General features: G+C 46.2%; 1 protein-coding gene across 1 annotated transcript in view; it reads right to left on the bottom strand.

Moving 5' to 3' along the window:
- Window positions 1-22,761, bottom strand: part of LOC120989893 (bifunctional heparan sulfate N-deacetylase/N-sulfotransferase 3-like) — a 607,584-nt gene that overhangs the window by 393,068 nt on the left and 191,755 nt on the right. Inside the window, exon 3 of the mRNA XM_040418281.1 lies at window positions 6,543-6,697. Coding sequence (XP_040274215.1) covers window positions 6,543-6,697 — 155 coding nt within the window. The remainder of the gene's footprint in view (window positions 1-6,542; window positions 6,698-22,761) is intronic.

Consider the following 22,761-nt stretch of genomic DNA (forward strand, 5'->3'; position numbering starts at 1 on the left):
CACCTACAAGTCCAGTCTTACTATCCAAGAGTCTGGTCAACACAATCCTCACCTCCGGGGGTCGCGTAACTAGTTATCATGGAGGAGTCTCGTTCGTTATCGGAATTAACCAGACAAATTGCTACACCAACAAAGAACGTCAATGCACTACCACCCACAGAATCGAGAAAGAGCTATCAATCTGTCAATCCTTTCCGGGTCAGTGAGGTTTCCCGTGGTGCCCTTCCTTTCCTGGTGGTGCCCTTCCATCAATTCCTTTAAGTTTCAACTTTGCGACCATACTCCCCCCAGAACCCAAAGACTTTGGTTTCAGGGAAGCTGCTCGGGAATAACTCGCCGGACGTCATCGTTTATGGTCGGAACTATGACGGTATCTGATTATCTTCGAACCTCCGACGTTCGTTTTTGATTGATGAAAAAATTCTTGGCAAATGCTTTTGCTTTGGTTCGTCTTGCGCTGGCCCAAGAATTTCTCCTCTAGTGGCGCAATGCTGATGCCCCCCGGCCATCCCTCTTAATCATGGCCCCAGTTCCGAAAACCAACAAGAACCCGAGTCCTATTTCATTATTCCTATCTGAAGTATTCAGGGTACTCGGCCTGCTTTGAACACTGTAAATTTTTGCAATGGTCAGCTAAGCAGCAGGCACTCTCCCATAATTTTTAAATGGTCAGCTCAGCAGCAGGCCCTCAACCATAATGTTTTACAGGGTCAGCTCAGCAGCAGGCCCTCTCATATAATTTTTTAGAGGGTCAGATCACCTGCAGGACCTCGCATATAATGTTTTAGGGGGTCAGCTCACCAGCAGGCCCACGCCTACAATCTTTTACAGGGTCAGCTCACCTGCAGGCCCTCACCAAATTATACCTAATAGGTAATTTGCGAGCATGCTGCCTTGCTTGGAAGTGGTAGCCGTAGCTGTTTCTCAGACTCCCTCTCCGGAATCAAAACCTGATTCCCCATTACCCATGGTCACCGTGGTTCGTTCTGAAAATAACATCGAAAGTTGATAGGGCAGACATCCGAATGAATCGTTGCTGTCACAGGGATGTTCGATCAGGCCCAGGTTATCTAGAGTCACCAAAACGGCAGCAGGCCCTCGCCTATAATGTTTTAGATGGTCAGATCAGCAGGCCCTTGCTCCAAATGTTTTTGAGGGTCACCAGCAGGCCATCAATCATAATTTTTCAAGGCTGTGTATGATGCCTTCCTTTATGTGTAACAAAGGGTGTATTGTAGTGCCTCTTCCTTTGGCAGCACTTGCACTTTATATACAAGTAAATATACAGGAAACAATGTTTTCTAACAAATTTTCCTCTAAAATGGATTTTATCTTTGGTTTTGTGCGTATTATTGTCAGTCTGTAAAAGTGGCGTACTACTCGGACAACATCGCTCTCAGCAGCGACCTGGGAGTCCAAGATGCATCCAGACATTCTCCCCATGCTGTTCCCGAACTATTTTGGTGGTGTTTCCATCAATTTCTGACCTTTTCCTATGAACCAGGCTCCCTCCCCTCTTCAGAGCAGGGGGCGCCAGGTTTAATGCTTGGGTTCTCCCATCGACTTCCGTTGTGCTCGGGTGCTCGGTAAAGCACCCAAGCATCCCGAAGTGTTCGGCCCGAGTCCCCAAGCACTATGGTGTTCGATCAACACTATTGCCCACCTTATTTAATGGATAAGAAATTCTATTATGCCTTGATTCTAAAATTGGGGTAAATAATAGTGTTGAGCGAGCATGCTCGGCTGAACTGCTGTTTGGCTCAAGCATCGCTATGCTCCACTGAATACTTCGGGTGCGCGAGTACAATTTAATACAATGAAAGTCAATGGGAGACCCGAGCATCAAACCAGGCACCCCCTGTTCTAAAGAAAAGACGCTGGATGTGTCTTAGACTCCTATTATATACGACATACAATAGACTACCCCACAAAGGCTATATGCCAAAAGCCAGCAATCTATCCATGAGACAGATTACAGCCAGCATACCTTACAATGACAGCCTTGTGCATTATGAGATATTCCAAACCAGCTCTCATCTGACTGAGAACCAGTAAACCTCAAAGTTATTTTGCATCTGTTGCATAGCTTGGGTGGACCTGCACACCTAGATCAATATCATTAGGGCGACAAAAAGTTTTCTGATTGTCCCAACATAATATTCAATAACCTTTCCATACAGTTTTGTCATGCAAAGCTCATTTGCATAAACATGGGCATATAGGAAAGACATGCAAATGAGCAGAATCTGCCTTGTTTTTTAGCTGTCATAAGACTATGAAAAACAATAGATGGCGCTGTTCATAACTCAATTGCGCCCTCTATTGATTTAATTGTCTTCTGACAAGAATATTAGACTAGGAGTCTTATGACAAGCTTATTAGTGTAGCCTTTTGCATGGAAAATTTGAAATAAAAATTAGCGATTAGAATATTCACAATCTACACTGGGAAAGCTGGGTAATAACTCAGTGATGAAATCTGACACTGGGAAAGCTGGGTAGTAAGTCAGTGATAATATCTGACATTGGAAAAGCTGGGTAATAACTCAGTGATGATATCTGACACTGTGAAAGCTCGGTAATAACTCAGTGTAGATCGCGAATATTGTAATTGCAAATTTTTATTGCAAATTTTCCAGTAAAACTTGATTTGTGACCGCTATTGGCGGAGTTTAACCTGGGCAGGCTTTCGTGCCCAGCCAGTAGTGTGGCATCAGAGCATGTGTTTAGTGGGGCATAGTTATCCCAAAGAGAACTCGCATTTCAACGCAAGATGTTGAGAGATTAACCTTTGTAAAGATAAATCAGGCGTAGATCAACCAGGATTTTCAGACACCAGTGCCTGATGCATCAGACTAGATCGTTCTGGCAATAATGTTCTGACTGCAGTGTGCTGCCACACCAGAATATTGAGAAAAATGTCCTGTTACTTCTGTACACGTGCTTCAGCCACTATTCTGATGCTTCAACCCGCCTGATAACATATACCTGCTGTCTCTGCTGCCATCTTCTCTCACTGCCACCCACCATTTTCTGATGATACGGTCACTGCTGTTGCCCCCCACCTCCCCACTCTCTGACTTGGCCACTATGTTGACTCCTCATGCTGTTGCATCCCTCACCACACTGTGACTGGCCCACTATGTTGACTCCTCATGCTGATGCCACTGTCCCCACTCTGTGATGGGGCCACTATATCGACTCCTCATGCTGTTGCCATCCTCCCCACTTTGTGACGGGGGCCACTAGTGTCCCTGTTTGGCCTTGTAGACATCACCATTTATTTTACCCTTCTTCTGATTTGTCAGAAGAACCGAATAGTGAAACACACAACAGATCCTGTCTTTGGAGCATCTATAAGGCATCTATCACACGGTCAGTATTTAGCATCAGGATTTGATCATGATTTTGAAGCCAAAAGCAGGAGTGGGTCCAAAACACAGAAGAGAAATATTTCCATCACGTGTAATCTTTCCTTTTGACCCATTCCTCTTTTTGCCTTACCAATACTGATGAAATGCTGATGCAAAAAACTCACCAAATATTGACCGTGTGATAGAGGCCATTAAAGTCCTGCATGCAGGACTTCTTTCCCATCTGAATAAAGGCAAAGGCAGAGGCAAATAGCCAAACCCATGCAAATTGAGCATGAGGCCTCTATCTCACGGCCAGTATTTTGCATCAGAATTGGATCATGATTTGAAAGCCAAAAGTAGGAGTGGGTCAAAACATGGAAGACATGCAAGTATTTACATTACATGCCATCTCTGTTTTGGACCCACTTCTGTTTTTTTTTTACCTTAACAATACTGATCAATTACTGACCAAATCCCTTTTTTTAGAGTTGTTCTTCTGAAGGATGAGAAGGGAAACATAAACAGTGATGTCAACACAACTTACTACTAACATCCTTTCCTCTCTGTCATGGGCCCACTACTTGTGTCAGCATGTAACAGAATAGCAAAATATGTGGATTCAACAGACGGTGTAAAAGAAGAGCACTCTTTCACTCTATAGTAGAATCTTGGACAACTGCATGGTTAAGTATGTTATACCTGATGCTAACATTGACCTGTAAGACTGAGTTTACACTTTAGTTATTTAGTCAGTTGTTGACCCGTAACTGACTAAATAAGTGTGAACTGAGTCTAAGAGTGACGCCTGTCATCTGCCTGTCATACTGGCGCACAGTAACAGTTTCACTACCACAATGGACTAGCTATGCATGTTTCTGCGCTGCACAGTGATGTACACCAAGATAAACTCTCCCTGCAGGCTGGGAAATAGCTGATTTATACCACACTTTGTGACAAATTAATTTAGGCCGAATCAAATTTTTGGGAAAAATTTGGCGAAGCATCTGAATCTAATTTTTGAAAACTTCGTTCATCTCTAGTTAAGACCCTATCAGGAAGAAGGCGAGAAGTCCAGGAATACACATGAAACAGAAACTAAGCCTGTGTGCCAAGAAGACCAATCACAGGCAGTAGTTTTCTGTGTAAATATCCCACCATATCCCGAAAGCACATAATGATAGCACTGATATTGATTGGTTTAGTGTCCTTTCTCCCTGACTGTCAGCAGGGCTGATTGCTACAGTAATGGGTTGACATCGGTGGCGCCAAATTAGCAATTGGCTTCCATAAATGATGATCTGGAAACCTCCTGAACTGTTAGTGTGGGTAAAACTTGGGTACATCATTTTCATACTGAAACCAAAAGGCAAAGCATGGAGTGTGTTCCCGGTTCAAAAAAAGTTCGGTGTTTTTACTTCTGCAGGAAAGGTTATGGCAACCATTTTTTGGGATATGGATGGTGTTTAATGAAGGGTTGCCTGGACAGGAATAGAATCATCACAGGGGAATACTACAGCAACTTATTCAGTCAACATGTGAGAAGCTATTACGGAGAAGTGTGCAAAATTGAGAAATGGCATCCTTCTCCTTCAACACAATGTTCCCAGTTTCCATAATTATCATGTCCACCATTGCTGCTGCAGGCTTTGAACTACCGGAACACCCACTTTGCTCTCCAGATCTTTCCTCCAAGTGTCTTTCATTTATTCACAAAAATGAGGAAAACTTGTGTGGCTGTCACCTGATTCTGAGCTATTGGTGCATGGTTCAAGGATCCGGAAACACACTTTTTTCAACAGTGGATAAAGTTACTGAAGCAGCACTGGAGAAAGTGTGTTGACATTGGAGGGAACTATGTTGAAAAATGAACTGAGACTTGTGACTAAATGTCTGTGTCTGATACGTGAGAATATGAACTTTTTGAACGACCCTCATATATCATTAGTCTAAAGGGGAATTGACAGGGTACACTTCTATTAACTTTCATAATGGCATATACTAAAGTTCAGATTTTCTTGCTTCTTATGTACTTCATAACACTGTATGTGATACAGTAGAGCAAAGCATTATTTTAGACCTGAGTATAGAACTGGGCCATTAGTTTGCAGACTAAAGTATTTTACTGAATTTACATCTCCTGATGCAAGATCTGGCCATTTGTAATGTTCCACTGTGTAATCTATTGGTCAATGTGAAAGATCTCTTGAGTACAGATGACCCTTGTTTCGTTAGGTTCACTATGAGCTTTCGATTTACAGGGACAATCAATTCATGGGTCAAGGGATTAGCAAACTTGAAGAAAAACAGGGGAATAGATAAGAAAAACTTTCTGCATCTAATGTGTTAGCTGCTCCAGTGAACAAATTTACAGATCTACAGATATCATGGAAAGATAAAAGTTATGCATTTGAAAATCTTCCAAAAATAACCAAATTCGTGTGAGAAACGAAGTTTAAAGGAATCTGGCTATTAACATGTTATATTTCCATGTTTGGAAATAGTATTTGTTCTTTTATATTTTGGTTCCCCTATTTGGCAGTAGTCATGTATGGCCCTGCAGAGTGAGGAACTATCAATGAATGTTGAAATGTCTGCACAAACTTGATTATGTTTAATTTTGAAGTAATGTATTCTTGTGATGTCAACCATATTATTTGAATGTTGTATGTCCATATGCTGTGCATTGATCTCCCTCTCTTTCACATGTTTAGTGCACTAGAAGTGATACTAACCTCAACCTTCTGAAACTTGTGAGCCACCTGGAATGATGGTTAGAAATAGAAACCTCAATAAATTGTGTAGAGCCATGGTGTATGGTGTGAAACATGAAATCATAAATTTTTGCAGGTAAAATTTTTAATGTAAAATTTTACAGTCAGCACAGTCAAACCAAGGGGGGCTCAGACAGTCAGTTGCTATCTACTGATTTAGAGACTAAAATGCAGTCAGTGGTACAAGTTATACTGTACTTTACTACACTGGACTTACATTGTACATAATAATTAACATCTACAATTTATTTGTCTCTAGGTAAGAAATGTTAATGTGAAGGTCTTATTGTAGCCAGTGCACATGGTCATAACTCATGGTTCCTACAATGTAATACACAGCTATGGGTCCTTAGCTCCTGGTTGGAGATCACAATTTTAATATGAAGATGAGGCTATTGAGAGACAACTGTACTTACCAGAGCAAATTTTTTGTTGAGAATCATCTGCTCCACAAGTGAAGACTCATTATGAAAAAGATGAGGTTGCATATGGCTCCACATATGTGGAAACCACCAAAACTCATCCACTGAGCCCAGCAGGAGGTCATCACCTCTGTCCTCCTTCTCAGTACCTAGAAGAAAGGCATGAGATATCAATTAATGTTGTGCTAGTTAGCTATAATTAATGATTTGCTAAAGTGTCTTTAATCTCCTCATTTCAGAAATACTGCTTCATTATCAGGAATTCGGCTTTATATAATCCCTGGGGTATTTAATTGCTTAAATTATTTTGCTCTTCAGTATTCATCTTTTTACCACAGTCATTATGGGAATGTTTGTCTAAATGCTGAGGAGCACATTTCTTAAGTCCAGTGTTTTTGACGCTGGTCTTAATAAAGCCCCATAGCTGGCAGAGGCCTATTCATAACTTTGACGCATCCAGCGCCAGTTCTAAATGTAAGACAGTTTCCGAGCTGTATTACATTTAGACATTTTTCTACACCTAAAACAGGCGTAGAAAACGGTGAATGAGATGGATGTTCCGGCCCGTCCCCTGCCCTGCCCATACCATGCCCAGAATTTTAGACATGGCGTGAGCAGGGAAAAGTCACAGATAACGGCACAACTAACCATTGCACCGCCATCTGCACCTGAAGTATGCCTAATTTAGGCGTATTTCAGATTAGTAAATGACCCCTTGAATGCTTATCTGTCTCTCTTTCTCTCTCTCTCTCTCTCTCTCTCTATACATAGGTAAAACATTTTTGAACTTTGAACTTTCAGGCTCCATATCTCACCATCCACTACAGCTTTCAACTGAGACTAGCCTCATTTTATAGATCTTTATCATCTTGAATATGTCATACATAATTTGGACTTGCAACTATTTAGCATATGATTAGTTATGCAGATTCTTGTCATGTAACTGCATTGTTACAGTTTTTTTCTTCTTGTATACTACAAATTACAACCTGTTCTCACATTCCCTATTAGCTCAGTGTGTTATTAGGTTGATTCCCAGGCAAAAGGTCACTGATTTGAATGGAGGAGAAGCCATGAAGAATATTTCCCAAAAAAAGAGAAATAGCATCATCCAGCTCATTGATAGTGGTTAGAGATGAGCGAATTTTAAAAAAATTTGATTCACCGGTTGCCGAGTTTTTCGGGAAAAATTTGATTCGATCCGAATATATTCACAGAGAATTACATAAAAAAACATCTATTTCCTGGCTGCTGAGAGCCTTTATAGTGGTGTAGAACACTGTGCCTTGCAGTAACACGCATAGCAAGTCTGCTTTGGTAGTGAGATAATACTGTGAGTCCGTATAACATGCAGATGACAGGCGTCACTCTTAGAATCACTTCACACTTCACTTATTTGGGCAGTCATGGGGCCAAAACTGACCAAATAACTCAAGTATGAACTCAGCCTTACAGGTCGATGTTAGTGCTAAGAAGAAGCGCACTCCTTTTACACCGTTGCCAGCTGATTCAACATCGATGTCAACTGAACCTGTTCTATTAAACGCGTATACAAGTAGATCCCCCATGACAGAGTGGAGACGGTGTCAGTAGTAATTTTTTGTTGACGTCACTGATTTATTAGCCCATCCTCTGATTCGTCAGAACAATAACCCACAAAAAACGGATCCTGACTGTTGAGCATACGCCTTCACTCGGTCAGCATTTGATCAATAATCCATCAGTATTTCTAAAGCGCAAAAAAAACCAGGAGTGGATCTAAAACAGAGATGACACGTGAATGGAATATTTGCATGTCTTCTGTGTTTTGTACCCACTCCTGCTTTTGGGTACCAAATCATAAGCCAATTCCGATGGGACCATACAGGCCTTACAGCTGCTACAAAGACAGGACCTGTGGTGCATCTCATTTTTCCTTCCTTCTTACAGATCAGAAGAATGGTCAAATAAATGATGATGTCAGCCAGGTCGAAAGCCAAACTAGTGGAGCAGTCATGAAGTGGGGAGGGTGGCAACAGCATGAGGAGACCACAGAGTGGCCCAATGACAGGGTCTGGAGGTCCACCTGGGAGTCCAGCCCCCACCGTGGGGCCCCCCCAATTGTCCTCAGATTCCACCGTGCCCAACTCCAAGGACCCCCCCCATCGCCACAAGCCGCCGTGACAAAAAACCCACTCCCCACAATAAATCCCAGCACCACAACCCCGCTCCCCTCCATTCCAAAACTGCCCAACAAAAAGGGGGAGGGTGGGTGGGAGCTTTTCTCTCTACCTAAAATGGCCCCTAGCCTTCTTCTTCCCTGCCTATTTAACCCCTCGACTCCACCCCCTCACACCCCTAACCTGTCCTAACCTATTCTCCCTGCCAAAGCCCCCTCCCTCTCCCCTAGCCTGACCACTCCCCCCCCAGCTCACTGAAACCAAACCCCCGTCATGGGGGCCTCCCCTAAAGGGGGCTCCGCCCCCCCTCAGTCCGGCCACTGCTTGACGAGGGTATTGGTTATCCATGTTCGCCTCGACCATTACTTTCATACCCACCTTACTCACCTCTAATCACCATTACACTTTCCCCCCCAGAGCCCTAATCCCAATAAAACTCGGACCACCAATTGGAAATGTAATGGCCACAGCAGCCGTTTATTAAATAACATTTACAACCATAACATAACATAATACAGTATAAAACCCCAATAGGGGGAGGTCCTTGAAGCCCCAAAACATCGAGCTGTCAAACCAGGGTGAGCCATTCTTGCCTCCAGCCGTACCGCCCAGCTCAAAGGCACCATCGAATGACCCCCCCTCGATTCACCACAACCGCTCGGTCCACCTGGGAGTCCAGCCCCCACTGTGGGGCCCCCCCAATTGTCCTCAGATTCCACCGTGCCCAACTCCAAGGACCCTCCCCACCGCCACCAACGACCGGACTTGACCACCTCAACTCCGGGCGTTCCTCCACAACCTCAGGGCCACCTCAATGCCTTCCTGCAACGCCAGACTCCACATATCCAACCCCACCGCATTCAAATGCACTCCGTCCGATCTCCAAAAAGCCCCCGTTCCCGCCTCCAAATCCCTATGCCTGACTACCACCGCCCCGTTCCTAGCTATAAAACGCCCAACTGCCCTGTTCACCTTTATCCTCGCCTTATTCACCGCATCCACAGACCTAGCCTCCCTCCACACCTGCCGGGGGACAATATCCGACCATATGGTCACCATATCCGGAAATAACGACCACAACCGTAAGAAATCCCACTTGATCTCCTTAATCAACTCCGGGATAGGCTTCGCCGCCAAATCATTGCCCCCCGCATGTACCACCAACACCTCCGGTGCCCTATCCATCCTCACGAACCTATGAATTTCAGGCAGCACCCCTTTCCAAACCATACCCCGCCTCCCAATCCACCTTACCACCGCAGACTCGCTGTCAAAACCTAGCTGTTAACCGTCCGGCCGAACCGCTGCCCGGACGGCCCCCCAGAAGACATAGGAATGCCCCACAATCCACACCAGAGCGGGCGCTGTATCTGTAACGAGAGAACAAAAAGAACAATACCGCAGCTTTGCACAAACACAATAAACCTAACACCAACCAACCCTCCACACTTTACAAGCGATCCAAACGCACATAAGATTTAAACCTCGCCGATTCCCAAATGCCAATCCTTTTAATAACGTCTTCACCCACACCCCATCTAGCCGCTTCTGTCGCTGCCCCGATTCTAAAGGAGTGGCTAGAATACCCCACCTTATCCACCCCCACCCGGCTCAAACACCTCGAAAAAATAGCAGAAAACTGAAAGCGAGACAAAAAGGTGCCATCCATATGAACCAACAATGGGGACCCGTCCCCCCCCCCCCCCTTAACCCATAATCCCGCAAACATTGAACCGGGCACATGTCACAATCGTCCACCCGGAAAAGCACCACCTTCTTCCCTTTACCCAACGTATCCGTCTTTGACCGCCGAATAATAAACTCTACCCTATCATCAAACAGCTCAACATCCCTCCTCAAAAGTCCCCCAACCCGACTCACTGACGGACAAACCAACTCCCCCACCCGCATAGCCCCAAAAAAGGCCAGCGAGAAAGCCAACCGAAACAACCTCGTTTCCCCCTCTGACCGACAAACCGTCCGCAACTGCCCCCCCAACTTAAGCAACAACCCAAAAGAGACTGGCCTCCTCCCGTCCACCCCAGCACCCATCCTCCTCCAACCTTTTAATGCCTGCACCACCAAAAATGACTTTGTCACATCCACCATCCGCCGAGCCTTAAAACCAAAAGCCAACTCGGCCATGTAACTGTTTATCTTGCTAACCGACCAACCCTGCTCCCTACCGTGACCCAAAAACATTAGCAAAATAAACTCTGGCTCCTCAATCCCTCCTCCCAAAGCGGCACACCAGTCCTCCCACACCCTCCAAGCCCTCATATACGCATCCCACGTACCCGGAGCTAATGACGCCCGAATAAGCCCCATCAATGCTCCTCCAGCAGCTCCCACAGGCAACCCGGACACTCCAATCCAATCACCTCCGCCTCCGGAGCCAACTGCCGAAAACGATTCCACTGCGAACGAGAAAGGGCGTCAGCAATACAATTGTTGGGTTGTAGCACATGCACCGCTACAACCCAAGCATTAAGTGACAAACATAGAAACATAGAAACATAGAATGTGTCGGCAGATAAGAACCATTTGGCCCATCTAGTCTGCCCAATATACTGAATACTATGGATAGCCCCCGGCCCTATCTTATATGAAGGATGGCCTTATGCCTATCCCATGCATGCTTAAACCCCTTCACTGTATTTGCAGCTACCACTTCTGCAGGAAGGCTATTCCATGCATCCACTACTCTCTCAGTAAAGTAATACTTCCTTATATTACTTTTAAACCTTTGCCCCTCTAATTTAAAACTGTGTCCTCTTGTGGTAGTTTTTCTTCTTTTAAATATGCTCTCTTCCTTTACCGAGTTGATTCCCTTTATGTATTTAAAAGTTTCTATCATATCCCCTCTGTCTCTTCTTTCTTCCAAGCTATACATATTAAGGTCCTTTAACCTTTCCTGGTAAGTTTTATCCTGCAATCCATGTACTAGTTTAGTAGCTCTTCTCTGAACTCTCTCTAGAGTATCTATATCCTTCTGGAGATATGGCCTCCAGTACTGCGCACAATACTCCAAGTGAGGTCTCACCAGTGTTCTGTACAGCGGCATAAGCACTTCACTCTTTCTACTGCTTATACCTCTCCCTATACATCCAAGCATTCTGCTGGCATTTCGTGCTGCTCTATTACATTGTCTTCCCACCTTTAAGTCTTCTGAAATAATTACTCCTAAATCCCTTTCCTCAGATACTGAGGTCAGGACTGTGTCAAATATTCTATATTCTGCCCTTGGGTTTTTACGCCCCAGGTGCATTATCTTGCACTTATCCACATTAAATTTCAGTTTCCAGAGTTCTGACCATTCTTCTAGTTTTCCTAAATCCTTTTCCATTTGGCGTTTCCCTCCAGGAACATCAACCCTGTTACATATCTTTGTGTCATCAGCAAAAAGACAAACCTTACCAGCGAGGCCTTTTGCAATATCACTTATGAAGATATTAAACAAAATCGGTCCCAGTACAGATCCCTGTGGAACCCCACTGGTAACATTACCTTGTTTTGAATGTTCTCCATTGACTACAACCCTCTGTTGTCTGTCACTCAGCCACTGCCTAATCCACTCAACAATATGGGAGTCCATGCTCAATGACTGCAGTTTATTGATAAGTCTTCTATGTGGGACAGTGTCAAAAGCCTTACTAAAATCTAGATATGCGATGTCTACTGCACCTCCACCGTCTATTATTTTATTCACCCAGTCAAAAAAATCTATAAGATTTGTTTGACATGATCTCCCTGAAGTAAACCCATGTTGTTTTTCATCTTGCAATCCATGGGATTTTAGATGTTCCACAATCCTATCCTTTAATAGGGTTTCCATTAATTTGCCTACTATTGATGTCAGACTCACTGGTCTATAGTTGCTCGATTCCTCCCTACTACCTTTCTTGTGAATGGGCACGACATTTGCCAATTTCCAATCTTCCGGGACGACTCCTGTTACTAATGATTGGTTAAATAAATCTGTTAACGGTTTTGCCAGCTCACCACTAAGCTCTTTTAATAATTTTGGGTGTATCTCATCAGGCCCCTGTGACTTATCTGTCTTCACCTTAGACAGCAAACTTAGAACATCTTCCTCTGTAAAGATACATGCATCAAACGATTTAATAGTCATTCTTTCTAGTGGAGGTCCTTCTCCTTTTTCTTTTGTAAAAACTGAACAGAAGTATTCATTAAGGCAGTCGGCTAGCCCTTTATTCTCTTCTACATACCTTCCGTCCTTTGTTTTTAATTTAGTTATTCCTTTTTTTAATTTCCTTTTTTCATTTATATATCTGAAGAATGTCTTATCCCCTTTTTTCATAGACTGAGCTAGTTTTTCTTCTGCCTGCGCTTTAGAAGTTCTTATAACTTGCTTGGCCTCTCTCTGCCTAATCTTGTAGATTCCCTTATCTTCATTGCTCTGGGTTTTTTTATAATTACAAAATGCTAGCTTTTTATTTTTAATGATTTGGGCCACTTCTGCTGAGTACCACATTGGTCTCCTCCTTTTTTTGCTTTTACTGACAAGTCTAATGCAATTTTCTGTTGCCTTCAATAATGCACCTTTTAAGTAGTCCCATTTCTCCTGGACTCCATGTAATCCGTTCCAGTCTGATAAGGACTCATTTATGACTAATTTCATTTTTGAAAAGTCTGTTTTTCTAAAATCTAAAACTTTTGTTTTTGTGTGGTGGGACTCTTTCACAGTTCTTATATTAAACCACACTGACTGGTGATCACTAGATCCCAAGGTTTCGCCTACAATGACATCATATACCGAATCCCCGTTTGTGAATACCAAATCCAAAATGGCCTCCCTCCGGGTTGGCTCCTCAACCACTTGTTGTAGAGATAACCCCAGTAGGGAATTTAGAATATCTGTACTCCTGGTAGAACTTGCTATTTTGGTTTTCCAGTTTATATCTGGAAGATTGAAATCTCCCATAATGATAACTTCTCCTTTCATTGTCATTTTAGCTATTTCTTCAACTAGTAGATCATCTAGTTCTTTAACTTGACCAGGTGGTCTATATATCACACCTACACGAGTTACTGCAAGCACTCTAACACTAACCGCTGCAGCAGCCGCACCACCAATGGCGACGATGCCGACAGCCCATTTATCGCTTGAACCACCCCCATGTTGTCGCAGTGAAAACGAACCTTTTTATCCCGGAACCGCTCTCCCCACAACACAACCGCCAGCACAATAGGGAACAACTCTAACAAAGCCAGATTCTTCACCCAGCCCCGTTCCACCCAAACAGCTGGCCACACTCCAGCGCACCATTGACCTCCACAAAAAGCCCCAAAACCTGAACCCCCCGCCGCATCCGTGAATAATTCAAAATCAAATGCCTCAACAACTTCCCCCATGAACAGCGAGCGACCGTTGTACTGGTCCAGAAAAGACCTCCAAACCTGTAAGTCCGCCCGCAGCTCCCTACCCAACCGAATATAATGATGCGGAGCCACCACCCCCCCAGTTGCCTGCGCCAACCGCCTACAGAACACTCGCCCCATGGGCATTATCCGGCAAGCGAAATTAAGCTTCCCCAACAGCGACTGAAGCTCCCTCAACTGCAATTTTTTTGCCCGAATCGCCCTAGCCACCAAGCCTTTCAGATCTACCAGCTTATCGCCCGGCAACCGACACTCCATCCTCACCGAGTCAATCACTATGCCAAGGAAACTAAATTCTGACACCGGCCCCACTGTCTTACCCTCCGCCAGCGGGACCCCAAACCTCTCAAAAACCGAACTCAGCGTTGCCAACAATAATGCGCAAACCGGCGACCCCGGGGGGCCTATACACAAAAAATCATCCAGGTAATGAATCAGCGATTCACAACCTGACGAGTCCACCACTGCCCACTCCAAAAACTAGCTGAAAGTTTCAAAGTAAGCGCACGACAATGAACACCCCATGGGTAAACAACGATCCACAAAGAACCCCCCATCCCAAAAACATCCCAACAAATGCTGACAATGAACCGGCAAGAAACGCCGCCTCAATATCCGTCTTTGCCATCAACGCTCCCGCCCCAAAACGCCTCACCCAACCGACCGCCGCGTCAAACGATGTATATACTACAGAACAAACCGCCGGGTCAATACCATAATTGACCGAGGAGCCCCTCGGGAACGTCAGGTGATGAATCAAGCGAAACTTATTCGCCTCTTTCTTAGGTACAACCCCCAGCGGTGACACCCGCAAATTGTAAACCGGTGGCTCTAAAAACGGACCCGCCATCCGCCCCAGCATCACCTCCTTCCCCAACTTCTCCCCCACCACCTCTGGATGCTCCCTAGCAGACCGCAAATTCTTCGTGAGCAACACCGCCTCACCCGGAACAAAGATGAATTCGAAAACCTTCCGCAAAACCCAAAACCAACAAACCCACCGCCTCCCTATTGGGGTACCTATCTAAGTACGGTTGCATCCTTTCCAGCCGAACCAGCCTCACCCCCTTTTCCAAAACCATCCCCCCCTCTCTGCTTGCCTCCCTTAAAACACCGCGCTGCCCCGTGATTCCCTCCACAGCCTGAGCATTCGTGCTTAAATTTACATTTAGGCCCGAACCTACAGGTGCCTTCATTGAAGGCAAAACACAGTCCCCTCGCTGAGGCAACCGCTGTACTGCCCGACCCCCCACTACTACCTTCCCCACGAAAGGGCTGCCCCGAACGCACTGGGGCCGTAACCTTCAGCCATAAAGCAATATCCTTATGGTCCCACCGCATCTCAGGGCGAACCGCCTTCCTCTGCCGGAACTGTTCGTCATACCGCAACCACGCCACTCCCCCATACACCCGATAAGCCTCCCCGATTGCGTCCAAATAACAAAACAACCCCGAACAAGCCTCCGGAGTCTTCTCCCCAATCACACTCGCCAATATCGCGAACGCCTGCAACCAGTTTGCAAACGTCCTCGGTATTAACCTATACTGGCGCTTCTCCTCCTCCTCCCGCTTACCATCTTCCCTTCGCACCCTATCCAGATTGAAGCGTTCCAAATGAAGCAGGGAAAATATCTCCACATATTCCCCCTTCCAAATCCCCTCCCTCACCTCCGACTTCAAATGCGCCCCCAACGGACCCTCAAAGCAAACATAAACCTCCCCTTTTGCTTTATCATCAACCCGCACAGAATCCTCGTCCCCCTCCGTTCCCGCCTGCGTCTCTACCGACACCCCCACACCCGGCAACCCCCGCTGTGGCTCCACCGACGACCCTGCGTTTGCAGCGAAACCTTGCACGCCCCAGGCCTGCAACGGTGTCCCCCCACTCAACCCCCAACTAGCAACCAACCCCGCCAGACCCCACAACAATTGCCCCAGGCCCTTACTCAACTCTAACTGGGAAACACCCCCCACCCCAGCCCCCACACCCTGCACTACCTGCGCAAGTGGACCCCATGCAATCTCACCTGGCTGCCTGGGCGCTGTGTTCCCATCAGCCGCAAGTCCTGACTCCTGAAGAACCCTCCTCTGCGTCACGCTGTCGCCGTCTCTCTGTCCCCTGGACCCGCTGGGACCAGGGACGTCATCTCCAGGATAGACCATGCCAGGGCTGGAACGCGCGTTGCAACAGGATCCCTCCACGGTCCAGACCTCCTCACATCTCCTGGGCTCGGTCGGCTCCTGTCCCCTGGCTCTATGCAAACCAGGGACGCCGGGGTTAACGACGTCATCATAACTGCTCCTGGGGGCGGAGCCTCTCGAGCTGTCTGCAACCTGGGGCCTGCTGCTACCATTGGATCCACATGCAGCAGCCCCGCGCTGAATGCCTGACCTCCCACGCCGAGGGGCCGCCCCTGTGCCAGGAGTTACAGGGGCGCCCGCAGTACCCGGTCCCGCTCCCACGCCGTCGCCGCTTGCAGGAGTGGACGGCCGGGCCCGGCCGCCCACAAGGCTCCGCCTACAGTGAGGATTCCTCCCACGCCGGGGCCTAGTAGAAGCTGGTGTCGGCGGCACCCGACGTGGAGGGTCCCGAGAGGGGCTCCTAATATGGTGCTGAGCCCTAGGGGGGGAAGTAGATGGGGAAAGGCGCGCCGGCGGCCTGGCCCACCGCGGCCGTAATACCGGTGAGTGAGGCAAGACAGGCACCTCACTCGGCCCCCCCAGCAGCAGCTGGATCTGCTCCTGGACCCACGCTGGGCCTCTCACCTCAGCCGCTGCCCGCAACTCGCCGATCATGGCCTCCAGACGCTCAATCTCTCAGGTGATGTACCAGCTTTTCTCTCTACCTAAAATGGCTTCCCTGCCTATTTAACCCCTCGACTCCACCCCCTCACACCCCTAACCTATCCTAACCTATTCTCCCTGCCAAAGCCCCCTCCCTCTCCCCTAGCCCGACCACTCCCCCCCCCAGCTCACTGAAACCAAACCCCCGTCATGGGGGCCTCCCCTAAAGGGGGCTCCGCCCCCTCTCAGTCCGGCCACTGCTTTATGCACCCAATCGCACCAAGTCCACCTGGTTGCGGTCTAAGATTGTGGGCTGTCACAGATGTGGCAATTGTATAGCATGCAAATGTATACAGACCACAAAATCATTTGTAAGCCATGTGACAAGCAAAAAATATTCCATCCAGCATTTCATCAACTGTAAATCCAGAGGGATTATATACCGCATTGAGTGTGAATGTGGGATGGAATATATAGGGAAGACGATACGAGAATTTAGGAGGCGGATAGGTGAACATCTGGGGGATATCTCACATAAACGGGACACCCCACTATCCAAACATGTACACACTTCCCATAATGGCATCGCCTCGTTGAGATTTATGGGTATCGACCTTGTAAAGCCTCCTATCAGAGGGGGTGACTGGGATAAATATCTCCTCCAGCGTGAATCCCGCTGGATCTTCTGTTTAAAAACCACTGCACCCCTGGGCCTTAATGAAAGGCTGGATTACGGGTGCTTTATATAAATTGATATGAGGAACCTATATAATCTATCTAGGTTTCCGCTATATATCTGGCGCCATTTCCAGTATTCTCTGCGACTCATTTTGTCTCCTATATTCTTGCAAGAAATGTCAGTCTAAATCTAGCTGCGATTTTGTGTCACAGCGTTACCATGGACGCCTTTATCAGGAGGCGTACCGCACGGCTGCCCATCTGTTGACATGGTCTCCAAGGCAACCTTCTCTCCCCACGGCTGCCTCATGACTGTGACTGGCCGCCGTTATCACGTGGTGTTGGCGCCGGCGTCTGGCGTGTTGCTGCGCGGCGCATGCGCGTGACGTCAGACGCCGACGCGGACGATCACAGGGCGGTCCTTCCAAGAGAGGCGCGCTTGGGCTCTATTTAAATCCCACAAAGGTATGTATCAGTGTGGCTGGTAGATGTTGAGGAACCCCCAGAACTAGAGGGACATTACCTTCAGTGAGGATCACCATATCCCCACACACCAACGAGCAGAGGAACATCTATTACTCTGCAGCACGGCACTCCAACACCAGGGGTGTCTGCCCACAGGCTCTCACTCCAGCTGATAGAGCCTCTTTGCTATCTTTTGACTGCAGGGTTTATCTCCACTTCTGCACCCGCGGTCTCATATGTTTATATGCTGTTTTTTATATATGTACCAACTTCCCCTGAGGAGTCGACACGACAGAAACGTGCCACGTCGGGAGGTCTGAAGAATCTGCATTTTTTAATAGTGCCAGTGATCAGGTCCATAACTAGGGACAGGTATCCTGACGGGGTCACCCTTTCTAGGGCGAGTGCTCTGTGTAGACAGGCAGTATGGGAGCAGTCCCCTTCCCCCAAGTATACAGGGTGAGATAGGGCACAGTACCAAGACTCCCTAAGACTACACAAGACACCGTCCGGTCCAGGCATTACCAAAGCCAAGCTGATCCTAGCCATCTGGTTGGTCGGGTAAGACTGCTTGCTTCCACACAGGCGCAGCAGATCTATTTTTCTACCCTTGCTCTACCAGTAGTGGGATACCTATGTATCGACCCCTTTACATATTTGTATGTGTGTTATGTTGATGCATCCTCTGGTGTATTGTATTTTATTGCATACCGCATAAAAGTTATATTTTAATAAGGATATTTCCCCACACTTTCTGTGGTGGGCCCCTTCACATATAGAATCTTGAAATATCGGTGAGAAACATAGAAACATAGAAACATAGAATGTGTCGGCAGATAAGAACCATTTGGCCCATCTAGTCTGCCCAATATATCTGAATCCTATTAATAGTCCCTGGCCCTATCTTATATGAAGGATAGCCTTATGCCTATCCCATGCATGCTTAAACTCCTTCACTGTATTTGCAGTTACCACTTCTGCAGGAAGGCTATTCCATGCATCCACTACTCTCTCAGTAAAGTAATACTTCCTTATATTACTTTTAAACCTTTGCCCCTCTAATTTAAAACTGTGTCCTCTTGTGGTAGTTTTTCTTCTTTTAAATATGCTCTCCTCCTTTACCGAGTTGATTCCCTTTATGTATTTAAAAGTTTCTATCATATCCCCTCTGTCTCTTCTTTCTTCCAAGCTATACATATTAAGGTCCTTTAACCTTTCCTGGTAAGTTTTATCCTGCAATCCATGTACTAGTTTAGTAGCTCTTCTCTGAACTCTCTCTAGAGTATCTATATCCTTCTGGAGATATGGCCTCCAGTACTGCGCACAATACTCCAAGTGAGGTCTCACCAGTGTTCTGTACAGCGGCATAAGCACTTCACTCTTTCTACTGCTTATACCTCTCCCTATACATCCAAGCATTCTGCTGGCATTTCGTGCTGCCCTATTACATTGTCTTCCCACCTTTAAGTCTTCTGAAATAATTACTCCTAAATCCCTTTCCTCAGATACTGAGGTAAGGACTGTGTCAAATATTCTATATTCTGCCCTTGGGTTTTTACGCCCCAGGTGCATTATCTTGCACTTATCCACATTAAATTTCAGTTGCCAGAGTTCTGACCATTCTTCTAGTTTTCCTAAATCCTTTTCCATTTGGCGTTTCCCTCCAGGAACATCAACCCTGTTACATATCTTTGTGTCATCAGCAAAAAGACAAACCTTACCATCGAGGCCTTTTGCAATATCACTTATGAAGATATTAAACAAAATTGGTCCCAGTACAGATCCCTGTGGAACCCCACTGGTAACATGACCTTGTTTTGAATGTTCTCCATTGACTACAACCCTCTGCTGTCTGTCACTCAGCCACTGCCTAATCCACTCAACAATATGGGAGTCCATGCTCAATGACTGCAGTTTATTGATAAGTCTTCTATGTGGGACAGTGTCAAAAGCCTTACTAAAATCTAGATATGCGATGTCTACTGCACCTCCACCGTCTATTATTTTAGTCAGCCAGTCAAAAAAATCTATAAGATTTGTTTGACATGATCTCCCTGAAGTAAACCCATGTTGTTTTTCATCTTGCAATCCATGGGATTTTAGATGTTCCACAATCCTATCCTTTAATAGGGTTTCCATTAATTTGCCTACTATTGATGTCAGACTCACTGGTCTATAGTTGCTCGATTCCTCCCTACTACCTTTCTTGTGAATGGGCACGACATTTGCCAATTTCCAATCTTCCGGGACGACTCCTGTTACTAATGATTGGTTAAATAAATCTGTTAACGGTTTTGCCAGCTCACCACTAAGCTCTTTTAATAATTTTGGGTGTATCTCATCAGGCCCCTGTGACTTATTTGTCTTCACTTTAGACAGCAAACTTAGAACATCTTCCTCTGTAAAGACACATGCATCAAACGATTTATTAGTCATCCTTTCTAGTGGAGGTCCTTCTCCTTCTTTTTCTTTTGGAAAAACTGAACAGAAGTATTCATTAAGACAGTCGGCTAGCCCTTTATTCTCTTCTACATACCTTCCGTCCTTTGTTTTTAATTTAGTTATTCCTTGTTTTAATTTCCTTTTTTCATTTATATATCTGAAGAATGTCTTATCCCCTTTTTCCATAGACTGAGCTAGTTTTTCTTCTGCCTGCGCTTTTGTAATTATCATCCCCACTCAGTTATCAAGTTCACATAACCACCAATACTTGGATCAGTAAGCATGGGCAGGGACGTTATATCTCCTTAACTGCCCATTAGGTAAATGTAGTGGCGGCTGGGCCTGAGGCGGAAAGCGTTTTGGCACATGTTCTTCCGCCACCGAGGATTGCTGAACGTTTCTTATTGCCTCCTGTTGTCTCCTCCTCTTACTCCGCTTCCGCCTCATCTGGTCAGCGTAATACCTGCACCACCAACATCAGCACAGCCAGGGGGAAACTGCAGCCGGCTGTTCTGAAACTCATCAGTTTGGGGGGAAAACCCCACACCGCAGGCATTGAAGAACAGACTGTTGAGTGGTGTGTGATAACGGGCAAAATCTTGTATCAGCTCTGGGCCTAGCTGGTTTCAAGCACATACCTTGCCTGGCGCATGTGCTGAATTTGGTGGTGCAGAGGTTCCAGACAAATTATCCCAAGATGTCAAAGCTGCTGCAGAAAGTGCGGACCATCTGTGCGCGCTTTCGGTGTTCTCACCCTGCTGCTGCTCGCCTGTCTGCGCTGCAGCGGAAATTCTGCTTTCCCGCTCACCGCCTCATATGTGACGTACCCATTCACTGTGTTGAAGACCCATAACTGGGGCTCCACAGTTATTTAGCATATTGCTGTTTCCCAGGGAGCTTTGCACTTTGGATTGCTGTGTTGAGACTCTTAATTGAGGCTCCACAGTGTTTTCTGTAGCTGGTCTCCCTAAGGTCAGCTATTGTTTGGTTTGAGTAGTCTCCAAGGCATTGCTCCCGCTTAGCCATAATCCTATTCCACATTGATGAGGGGCAACACCCCGAAACAGCTGTCTGTGGATGGATAACTGGCTTAGGTCTTCCCTGTCACATCCTTAAAGCTTGTAAAAGAGTGGGATCTTGACATAGGGGTCACTTAATATGGTGGATTTGGTGATCATTGTAATGGGGACACCCCTTTGCTTGGTTTTCCTTCCTTTGAGGGATATCTGTCTTTCACTGTGTTGAAGACCCATAACTGGGGCTCCACAGTTATTTTGCATATTGCTGTTACCCAGGGAGCTTTGCACTTTGGATTGCTGTGTTGAGACTCTTAACTGAGGCTCCACAGTGTTTTCTGTAGCTGGTCTCCCTAAGGTCAGCTATTGTTTTGTTTGAGTACCCATAAGGTGGAACTCCACCTTGCACATGCTGGAGCGACTGAGCAAGCAGCAGCAGGCGATAGTGGAGTTGCAGTACGCATGGCTCACTCTGCGGAATAGCACCACCTTACCACCAACGAGTGGACTTCCATGCAGGACATTGTTACTATCACACTTCTATGCCTCCTTGAATAAATTCTTCAGGCAATGATGGTTGAGGTGGTGGCACAGAGTAAGAGGAGGAGGAAAAGGAGTTAATTAACACAGTTATAAGGCCAGTCGTCCACAAGTGGCTCGGAGGGTGGGTTGCTGCAACAACAGCAGCCAGGTACACAACTGTTCAGAAAGGGCACAGTTTTGGAGGATGAGGAGGATAATGAGGAAGAACTGCGTTCACAGCAGATTGGAAAGCAGCTCACATGCATCAATGGAGCTTGGCCAGGGGAATACAGAGGGCACAGACAATACACCTCCATTGCCTTGTTGTTGCCTCTGAGCAGCCTGGCACACATGAACGAGTACATGCTGCAGTGCCTGTGCAACAACTGCTGAGTTGCCCTGATTGCTGATTACTGGGTGGCCACCATGCTAGATCCCCACTACAATGACAATGTGTCTTCTTTACTTCCATCACTGGAGCATTATCGGAATATCCGTGAATACAAACGCACGCTGGTAGATGCACTACTGATGGCGTTCCCACCTGACAGCCGGGGCTCAGTGGAAGAATGGAAGAGAAGTAAGTCACCAACGCAGCTGGGGCACTGCCACTACCTCAGAAGGGAAGGTTTGCATGGTGTGCCCTCAAAATAATTCAACACACAGCCATTAAGGTCTAAACCACTGGCAACAAAAATAATAATGTAATGATATAGTATACCCCTAAATGAAAATGGCCAAATT

Source organism: Bufo bufo, chromosome 2 (genome assembly GCF_905171765.1).
Source record: "Bufo bufo chromosome 2, aBufBuf1.1, whole genome shotgun sequence".
Taxonomy (NCBI): domain Eukaryota; kingdom Metazoa; phylum Chordata; class Amphibia; order Anura; family Bufonidae; genus Bufo; species Bufo bufo.